General features: G+C 41.8%; 1 protein-coding gene across 4 annotated transcripts in view; it reads left to right on the forward strand.

Annotated features, from left to right (window-relative positions):
• The window catches only part of PPHLN1 (periphilin 1), a 152181-nt gene that overhangs the window by 62072 nt on the left and 79158 nt on the right, over window positions 1-10951 (forward strand). For 2 of the 4 annotated variants that reach the window (XM_019514594.1, XM_019514596.1), the window contains 2 exons: window positions 2018-2274; window positions 5034-5116. In XM_019514594.1, coding sequence (XP_019370139.1) covers window positions 2018-2274; window positions 5034-5116 — 340 coding nt within the window. The remainder of the gene's footprint in view (window positions 1-2017; window positions 2275-5033; window positions 5117-10951) is intronic. The other 2 variants (XM_019514595.1, XM_019514597.1) reach the window with 1 other exon arrangement.

Genomic DNA, 10951 nt, shown 5'->3' on the forward strand with positions numbered 1-10951 from the left:
TTAAGTTTTGCCATTGACATTAATGGATATAGGCTCAAAGTCCAAAATGAGATTTAACACAGCAAGAGATTACAGTTATCAAAATACTTGAGACAAATGGCTTTGGGTATTGAGGTTACATCAGTGAAAGACTGTGAACTGTGTTTTATGTACTGTATTGAGTCCTATTTTAGTTTGTTTATATTTAATTAAACTTGGATAGTATCCATCATGAGGGCCAGTGTGAATGGAAGTGAATTTGAAGAAAAAAAAAATGTGAAATGCTCATATGACTGCAGTGTATTTGAAAATACTGTATGTTCTCACATATGTTCCCATATATAATATGCACCCTTTCCCCCCAAATCATCCCTTTCTAAATTGGGGTGTGTTTATTAAGTGGGAAGGCTGTCCCTGTATTTGCTGTGCAGCTGCCAAGGTGGCTGTCTCTTCTCTGGCTTGGCAAGCTGAAGGGACAGAGCCCTGTGTTAACCCTTTTAAAACCCTGGATATTGGCTGAGCACTGTAGCTTGTGCTTGAAGCAGCAAGTGAGCTGCTGTTAGTAATATGATGAGAGTTGTGAGTTGGAAACAACACTTTATTTACAGGAACTTGTATAAAGAACTACATACAGAAAAGAACTAATAGCCTTACTACTGCCTTTGCAAGAGTCTGGGTTCTTAGCTTATATGACAGGCTAGGGACAGACATTCAAAAAGCCTGAGTCTGAATTGATTCAATCTTTGCAGGTTAGTCTAACTTGGCTAGGCGGAACCAGTTTGTAACTGTACAGACATCCCCTCTGGACTGAAGTAATGCAGGCACATGCCTGCACTGGCTCAGGCTAGAAGCTGGGGGGTGCTAGAACAGCACTCCCTTCCCTTCTAAAGTGCTGAGCTGGGGTGGGGGGGGGTGGCCAGGCCCCAGCAGGATTAGGGAGGGGTCAGCACTCCTCGGTGCTCCTCTGACTAGGGTTGGAGCTAGCAGGGAGTTACACAGCCTTTGCTTACACAGTAAGGAGTTGCACAGCATTTAGCAGGCCATTAGGAAAACAAAAGCCTCTCTCATTAGTTCAAGCTCTTAAACAACTTTTTCCGAGGAAGGAATGGAGGAACATTACCAGCTATCTGTTGATTATCTTCAAAAAGCCCTAAGTGGACACTGTCCTGTCTGCCTTTGTTCTATTTGCCTTACACAGACACCTCTCAGCATTAGCTAGTATACCACATACTGGCTATGGTCCATGCTGTGGGAGAGAGAGGGGAAGGATCCCTGCATGATGGGGCAGGGGGAAGCCAGGCAGACCCTGCAAATCTTTGCTGGAGCTCCAGTCAGGGAGCAGAGAGGTGGGGCCAGCTCTGCTGTGGAGCAGAGAGCCCTGTCCAGGGCAGCAAAGCATCTGGGATGCTGGGGGTGTCTGGTTCATCTTAAACCAGCAAGGAGTCTGGGGCAGAAATTGCATAAACTGATTTGAGCCAAATCAGTTAAGTCTGATACTACATTCAGCGAAGTTTATTTCAATCTGGTTTCAGCCATTTTCAAACTGGTTTATGTGCACTGAACCTGTTCTGTTACAGGTTTAAACTAGTTTCTGATCACTTAAATCGGTTTATATGTAATGTCTGTCCCCAGCCAAAAAGCAAGTCCTCCTGGAAATATGTTGTTCCTGGTTTGGCAGGAAGCTTTTGCTGCTTGAACTGAGACTGTTTCTTGGGATGCCCCACTTCCTGTATGCTCTATCACACAGTCGGCCACAGCTCTGGGAAAATCTTTTTTTTCTATTTTCTGCTTTCCAAAAACAAGGAGTGTTTTATTTGGGGCTGTATTGTATGTGAGAAAATATGGTATTCTACTACTTGGATATCTTTTTTGTTTATTTTGCCTGAATTGCCTATTAATTTAAAAGTTCCCTTTTTTCTTCTTAATGGAGGCATGAAAAGTTGCCTGTTTAACCTACTTATGAACTTCTAAATTTCTTTAGTGTCTATAAGAAGAATAAAGAGAAGTTATTAATTTTATTTTTCTGTTACTTTCAAAGGGACATCAGAGATGGCTTCAGAAGAAAAAGCTTTTATGCTTCTCATTATATAAGAGAGAGATCCCCGCATAAGAGGGACTCTCCTTTCTTCAGGGAATCGCCTGTGAACCGAAGAGATTCTCCACACAGCAGATCTGGGTCCAGTGTCAGCAGTAGGAGCTACTCCCCTGAAAGAAGCAAAGTCTATCCTTTCCACCAGTCCCAGCATAGCAGAAGTATGTCATCTTTACATAAAAGAAATATTTCTTCTCAGCAAGGTAATGCTGGATTAATGATGAAAACTGATTAGTGAGGTGAAATTGATTCCTTTATATAGGATCTTTCTCTTTATATTTTTTCCTTCTAGAATGAGGACACTAGAATTTTTATTGCAACAATATGTTGCTGCTGCTTTGCCATTGTGTTGCACAGCATTCTTGTGCTTCCCTTATGTATATTTGCTAATGTCTCTTGTGGGACCGCACAAGTGTTTGTTTTTTCAATAACAATACTAGGCTGGTTGTAGGCATTTCAGCTTTCATGGCTTTTCCATGTACAGCATATTTTCCATTAGCATCAAGTGCTCCTGTTGCTTCTTCCTGATGGTATTTTATTGGACCCCAATACAAGCAACTTTGCCATCAGCAGTACTTGTTGAAGATTTCTCCTTGTTTCTCCTTGTGATCAGGAAGAAAAGAGAAAAAAAATAGGGGTGAACCATATACAAAGTATGTTATTTTTAAAATTTTAAAACAGTGAGATTATTTCTTAGAACTTTGTTAGTGCTTTAATGTTTGTCCTTTAATTGTTCTTCACATTTCATCACGTTTTGAGTCTTCAAATCTTGCTTCCCTCAAAGCAATGCAAAATCTTCCAACTAAAGCTAGATCATCCAATTTATGGCCTGATTTTCAAAGGTCAGAGAGGTGATCCTTATCTGTTCAAAATGTTCTAAAGTTCCGTAAATAATAAGCTTGCAAATCTCAATAGAGTAGAATCCATGTTTTCTTTCAAACTTTATTGCTTCCATTATTTCTATAAATTATGTGGGTGTATACAGATGTCTTTCCACAAGTACTTTCTAATGAAACTGCACAAACTCTTTTGTCTGCTTTGGCAGTGAATTTTTTTGTTTCTTCTCCTGATTACCTCATCCAGATTCTTATTACCTGATCTTTATTTTAGGTGTTTTGGGATGCTAATCCCAAGAAATTTAATTAACTAAGGAATTACTTCATCCACCACTGAAATACAGACCTTCTCTGAGGGAGGCTATAAAATTTGTAGGAAAACCCCAGAGCATTCTATAAGTTTAGGCAGAGTTATTTGAACTTTGTCAGTATATTGGAATAGCCACTTGTAATGATGTCTAATGCTGTCAGGCCAAATAGAAATTACAGAAAAATGCTGCATATTCTGAGATATATTTTTCTAATTTATACAAAAATGCTGTGTCCTTTTGTAATGTTCATTAATATACAATCAAATTGTATGTCATAGTTGTCTCATTAAAATAGAAGTAACAAATTAGCCTGGTATGTAGTTCTGTAGTGCAGAAACTATTAGCCATAGTGAGATATCCACTCTTAAACCGGGATATAATGCCCTACACTGGTTTACACCCGATTACTATATTTAAAATGGCTTGTGTCTTGAAAAATGTTATTTCTAAATATGCTTATTTTGGTGATTGAATTTTAAAATGGGTTACTTGATGAGTGAACAGGGTTTAAATAGTGTTGATCAGAACAGTGTTTGAATATAATTTGATAGGAAATCCTTGCTTTGGAAAAATATGATGAAAGATCATGTCCTGTTAATACTTTAACAATAAAGATAAAGGACCAAATCCTGTTGAGGGCTCAGGTAAATACCCAAAACAAAATGGCCAAACAGCAGTAGCTATATGAGGCTTACCCTGTTATGGGAGCATTGTGGGAAGCAAGAAGCTGTTCCACAGAAGTTTGGTTATGTGAGCCAGGATATGTGGTTCACCCACACATGTATACATAACCATGACATCTGCATATAGTTCTTTATTCCTGCCAAACAAGTTCCAACTCCATTGTTTTTCTTGGATACTTTCTGTCCAGTAGCATCACAGTTTATGATCTGGAAAATCTATGCTACTAAATTTTGTAATTGGTTTTATAAATGGTACTCCCCAACACATTGTTCCTTCCATTCCTTTGAATGAAAGACCAGGACCTGCTGTTTATATCTGTAGTAACAAGGAGCCACAGCTTGTGAGGGACCCTGACATGGAGGAAGAGTTAACACACTAACTTCTCCTTCCTCCAGAGCATATAAAGAATGACCAAGCACACTAGCTATGCAGTTAGCTTCCTTGGGGAGATAGGCCTGAGTCTGTGCTTATATGGCTTTGCTGCTGACCCTGGACTGCCACAAAGTGATAAGTTCTATCCTATTGCTTCTTCTGGCACCCCAACACCCAGCAGGCATACAGATGGTCAGACATGGAAAAGCTACTCTTGGACTTGTGGTTACAATAGTAACTTCTATTTGTACTGTTGTACCTTTGCTGACTTCAACATTCAGAATAAAATCTTAATGCTACAAAGGATCTCTCCTGTCATTTGGACTCCACGTGGATGTATCCCAATGCCTGCTAAGCTTGTCCTTCCGAAGCTTTCTTTTAGGTTCCGCGATTAGTGATCAAACAAAGTGTTAGATTGAAAAGCTGTAGAATTCCTCATTTCACTTGTTACTCAGTTTTATTACAGCAGTATAAAATGATATTGGCCTACCAACTCAAAATGTTATAGTCTTCTAATGAAAAGCTGGAAATGAGAGAAAATATGCTTTCTTAAGTATATTATACTTACAAAATTCTGCCATCCATTGGTTCATCAAGCAGGTTATTTTATTTTTGATAAAGGAATATCACTAGATTATTGTCATCAGAGGGTGAGAAAATATTTTTCATTAATGGGCTACAGAATCTTCATTTACAGTTTTACAAGGCCAATGAATATGTATGTAGTGCAAAACTTTAACATTCTATTACTTTTTTTAGGTAAAGAAAGGCCTTCAGGTCAGTCATTGAAAACATCAAGAGATGCATCCCCATCAGGTTCAACAGCAGTACCCTCTTCAAAGGTAAATGCCTTTAAATATTAGTCCCTAAAATGATTTTCAGACTCCTGTTTGCTTATTTGGCAAATGAAAGAGGCAATTTACCATTAAAAAAAAAAAAGCACTTTCCATTTACCATATTTACTTGAATCTAAGATGACCCCAAATTTAGGATGACCACCCCAAGTAGATTATACATTTGGAAAATTTATAAATTTGTTATAATTTTCCAGGTATAGAATCTAATGATCAGAGGGCTGTCTTGAATGTGTGTGCCCTTCCCCCAATAGCAGGAAAAGCAGTGGCTGGTGGGGTTATGCAGCTCCTGCCCTCCCTGCCACCTGCGCCTCCTCATCCCTTGCTCCCCACAGTCTCTGCCTCTTCCTCCCCATTCTACACACTCTGCACCTCCCCACTGCTTCCCAGTTCCTTCCTTCAGTCTCTACTTCTCCCTTCTACTCCTTTGCATTCTTTGCTTCTTCTCCCCACCAGTCTCTGCCTCTCCCCACTATTTGCCCCAGTCTCTGCCTCTTTCCCCACTCTCCAGCCCCACTTCCCTCTTCCCCCAACCCTCCCTTACTATCAGATTCTACTCAGGCTCTGTTCCCTCCAGAAGCACAGCATGTAGAAGCCTTTGCCAGGCAACACAGTAGCATCAGCACTGCTGATTGGCCAGGCAGGGGACAGAAATCCACGTGCTCCATGGCAAGCTGTGCCTGACAGTAAGTGGGGAAAGAGACCGGAGTGAGATCAGGAGCAGAAGTTGCAGAAGGGAGAGGGGGGCGGGGAGGGGTAGGTGGCTGCTGTGGGTCTCACTTGGACTCAGGTCTACAATTATAGCTACAGCAGCTGCCTGCCGCACCTCCGTTTTGTACACAACTCTAAGACAAAGGGCTGTTTCTCCCATGCTGATTTTGTAGGAGAAACCTCGCCTTAGATTTGAGTAAATATGGTATCTGCAGCAAACCCAGGAGTAAGAAACAGTGGTAATGAGAGAGGGTAGGGGAAGCAGATCCATAAAGCTCTTGACTGGGAGAATCTATATATATATAAAGGTCTTAGTCCATCTTTCTGTCCGTAACATTCTTGAGGGGTGTTGCTCCTGCTGGGATGTGGCTCTAGGCAGTGCTGTGTCAAGAACGCCTGTCAAGAATGACAGGTGTGTGTGTGTGGGGGGCAGGGGCATTGCAGCTGGATGCGGAGCGGCAGCAGTACAGGGCGGTGGGTGATGGTGTGCAAACTTCCCTTCCCCCACCCCCACGCTCCTGGGAGGCGGCAGTAGCGCAGGATGGTGGCTGTCTGTCCCCACTCCCCCCATCCACAGTCATTCTTGATGGGCAGTTCACTAGTGGTAGTTATAATGTAGTACTTGAGAATAAAGGTCCACCACTTTTTGCTTAATAGCTTTTTTCCCAGTTAAAGGTGATTTTAATTAAATGTTAAATGTTGTGATGACATTTAGGTTTTTATCAAATGTATCTTATTGGAAAACAGCCAATTACATAATTATGGTAATTAGTTGAACAGCTAACCTAATAAGCCCATAAGCCCTACAGTATTCAGTATTGTTCTCTCAGTTCTATAGTCTTAAAAACACTTTTGCATCACAGACTGCGTGGATAAAAAAAAATCTAAGCGTAAAAGCAGGCAGTTCTACAGGAAATGCATATGTATTTTGAAAGCTGTCTTAAGGGGAAACATAGACACAATATGATATATTGTTCCTGATGTATAGAGTCTTATAGAAGATGGTATTCCTCCCCTCTTCCCTCCCCTTTCCCCCAGGTAGTGCACAGTTTCTTATGTTACTTTCTTAAGGGGAAAAAAAAGTCTTTTGGAACTCTGAACACTACAAACATGTAAATATTGAATGAAAGAATAGAACTTCTGTTTTCATGAGAAGTGGGCGTGAAAGAAACTGTTAATTGAGAGGGCATTCAGGTTTTTGCACCACTACGTCATTCTTAATATTTAACACTTAAATAGCTCTTTTTGTTAAACTAGTCTCCCAACATTAATTTTTAACACATTTTACTGGGAAGAGATTGCTGTTCTCTTCATTTTGGAGGCAGGGCATCCAACATACAGGCTTTTACACATACATTCTTTGCACAGGTTTAGCCCAGATCAGTTTTACTTTATGGAGCCACTTAAAATCAGTTTGTAGCTGTTTTACATAACTTAGTTAAATACATTTACAAACTGCTAAAAGAAAAATTCTACTGGAAGTTAAAACATGGCATAAGACAGTGAATGGAATGAAATTCAGAAGCTAAGGCTAATGCTTCAACACTAATAGATGGAACTGCATTTCTATTTTCTAAGCAACATGTGATTTATCTTTCTTATTTTATCAGAAAGTTTTACATGATTTGCTTATTTATGTTTCTTTGGATATTATCTTTATGTAGGTTTACATAGGAGTATTGTTTAACTATGGATTTCTAAACATCTCCCAAAGCAAACTCATACACACTTTCACAGAGCACAAAAGAAAGAGATAGATGAAAAGAATGGGAGATAATGACCACAGCAATGCAGGGAAGAAATTGGTTAATATTGTCAACCTGAGCTGGGGTTGCAGGATACAGATGGGGAACAGGATTCCTTGCCCAACCTAAATTTTGGTGATTGGTTTGGCCCCGGAAGAGGAGGTAGAGTAGGTCAAGTACCACATGAAAGGAAGAAAATTTCTCCACAGCTGCAGATGCATGAGATTTTACAGGCACCTATTACGTGGTTCAAAGTGTTTACCTCCATACCCCAATACGAGGATTGCAAATGCTTGAATCCATATTTCATGCATGCAATTTGTTGATCCAAGAACTTCCTAGTCTATGCCCTTGTGCTTTCCATATGCTTATATTCAGTTTTGAAGCAATTCGTGTTCTTTACCTCAATCACTTTTCCAAAACTTTACTTTTCTGATGGGCAGAAATCTTCTAATTTCTTATCTGAATTTCATAAAATCAGAGAGGTAGGGCTGTAAGGGACTTCAAGAGGTCATATAGTCCAATGCCCTGCTTAAGCCAAGATCAACCCTATCCAAATCACAAATCCATTGTCTAACCCCTTAGCAAAATTACACAGTCAACCCTTACACAACACAAGACATAACACCCTAATCTTCCACAGGTAAAGCAGGGGGATCACGGCAGCCAACGTGCTGCTGTTATTTGTTTAAATTCAATAGACATTTAATCTTGTGCTGTTACTATTTTTTAGCCTGTAAAGCTCTTCTCCCTCCTTAATATTCATGTCCCAAATGCATTTTAAAAATAAATGTCTTTAACAAGTTATTTTGAAACTAGGCTGGAAGAATAGCTAGGGCTGATCGTTGTTGTTCATATTGTGCCTAGAAGCCCCAGTCATGAACCCAGAACCCCTTGGTTAGGGTGGATTGATATAAATGGAAGATTTAAATAATTTATCTTAATCAGCTAACCTTTTTGTACTTCAGTTCTTTTCTAAAATGCTTGTGTAACCCATATGCATTGTTTTATTAGTTTAGAGATGGGGAAATAGTTGAGAAAACTGGTTTCTATCTCTTTGCTTCTCTGTGAAAACATGCAAGGAGACAGCAAATATAGTTTACTTGAAGTATTCAGAACCACAGGCAAGGGCTGTTAATTACTGGGTGGCGTTTCTTCCATGAACTGAAGAGAGTAAGTTTGCATCATGGGGTCATGCATATTCATAATTACAACACTGAGCTCAGCTAGAGAGATGCAATAAGACTGTGGACCACCCATGTAGGCTCAGTGGATAAACTTAATATAAATATACAAGATGCTTTCTCCTGCAGTCAGGGACTGGATCCTAATGCCAGTGATGACTTAGTCAGTCTCTTTGTCCTGGTAGCAGAGCTCCTGAATCTCCCATAGAAGGAAGCTCTTGATACAATACTTGACCTATTCTACAATACTCATAAAAAGTATACAAGTTAGATTTTACTCCCCTCCGATTCTTCCTTTACTTGGAAAAATACGTAGTATTTTTGACAGACCCTTATGGATGTAGAATACTTATTTTTATTTAAATATAGTGTGGAAGGGTACCTTTGGGTGCCTGCCACTTTAAGGACAGAGGCAGGCAGCTACCCAGGTGCCTGATGAGGGCAGCCATTTTGAACAAGGCATATAAAGGCTGCAGTTGCTGCAGCCAGGAGAGGCAGAAACATTGCCTAGGTGAGCTGCAGCAGGAACAACTTTGGAGGTAAGGGCAAGAGCTTATGGGGATGGTTTGGAGGCTCCTGGTCCTGGACATGACCTAAAAATGCACCCTGCTGGGGAAGGGAGGCCTGGTGGGGCTGCTAGTGGCGCAGGAGTTCCCAGGAAATGCCAAGCCAGTTACCTCTCTGGTGAAAGGTGATGGCCTGAACCCCAGCTCCCATCTTCGGGTGGGTTTTGGAAGCAGCTGGGGAAGTAGTGGGGGCGAGGTATGCCCATGTGTAGGTGCCTGACCCCAGCAAGGATACAGATCCCGGAGACCCCAGAGGGGGTAGTATGGAAAGCATTGGGAAGCCCCACACAGAGTAGGGCTGAAGTGTGAGTAGGCCTGAAGGACAGCCCAAAGACCAGCCATGTGAGAAGTTGTGCCCGGTGAGAGGCTTGGGGCAGAATTAGCCCAGGGTTTGGCACAAGGCCGGACCACATAGAGTAGGGGAACTCGCAGGAACTGAAGGGGCTGCGTGGCAAGGCCAGTATGGGGGTAGCGAAGCCTGATGGCCCAAGAGGGGCCGCTCAAGGAGGAGCAGGGAAGTGGAGTGTGTCTCGGTAATGGGCAGTCGCCAGAGGCCCCAATGAGAGAGGGGCGGAGTGGAAGAGGCATCCTGTGAGAGGGGAGGTAGTGTGAATGTGTGTGTTTTTGGAGCCCAACTTTGGACTCAGTTTGCTCCAGTTTCAGACTGGGAGTAATATTAATCTGGAGGCCATCTTCAAGGCATGGGCTGTGGTGTAGGGGAAGTTGGAGTCACAGATAGTGCTCCCCTGGCATTGGGGCAGTAATGGGCAATCTCCTGCATGTACCATCCATGTATGGGAACAGCAAAGTCATGGCAGGCGGGATTGGGCGGATTGTCCCTCCGAGACAGGTGGGCGGGCCAACAGGAGACCCAGCCCCAAGAGTTGCCACTTGTCACGTATGTATTTAAGTATTTCAAGACATTGTAAGAAGTTTTGATCTTAACATATAGAATCATAGAAAGTTAGGGTTGGAAGGGTTCCTCAGGAGGTCATCTAGTCCAGCCACCTGCTCAAAGCAGGATCATCCCCAACTAGTTCATCCCAGTCAAAGCTCAGGCAGCAAAGATATACTCCAGTGACACGACAGTTTTGACCTCTGTATCCCTCACCTTCTATCCCAGTGATTCTCAGCCAGGATGCCTGGAGAACCTTTCAAAGGTGCAGCAGGGTGTCTCACACTGCCAGTACTGTTAGGGGTTCAAATTTGATTCACAAGACAAAACCAGAGATTTCAAATAGGAATCTATAGTGCCAAAACTATTCTGACCTTTGTGGTCATTCTGAGTTTTAGAGCAATAGAATCATAGAATCATAGAAGTAGGGTCGGAAGGGACCTTGTAGATCTTCAAGTCCGACCCCCTGCCTGGGCAGGAGAAAAAACTGGGCTCAAATGACTCCAGCCAGGTAGGTATCAAGCCTCTTCTTAAAGACCCCCAGAGTAGGAGCCAGCACCACTTCCCTTGGAAGTTGGTTCCAGATCCTAGAATGAATGCACAGTTTATCCACATGCTCTTTCTTTTGATATTTCTGGAGTATGGGCATGAAACAAGGATGCCTCCAGAATATTTCCTGACACTATTCTCACGGTAAGTGCTGCTGCAGAGACACTGTAAAG

Source organism: Gavialis gangeticus, unplaced genomic scaffold, assembly GCF_001723915.1.
Source record: "Gavialis gangeticus isolate Ggan-Ray unplaced genomic scaffold, GavGan_comp1, whole genome shotgun sequence".
NCBI lineage: Eukaryota > Metazoa > Chordata > Crocodylia > Gavialidae > Gavialis > Gavialis gangeticus.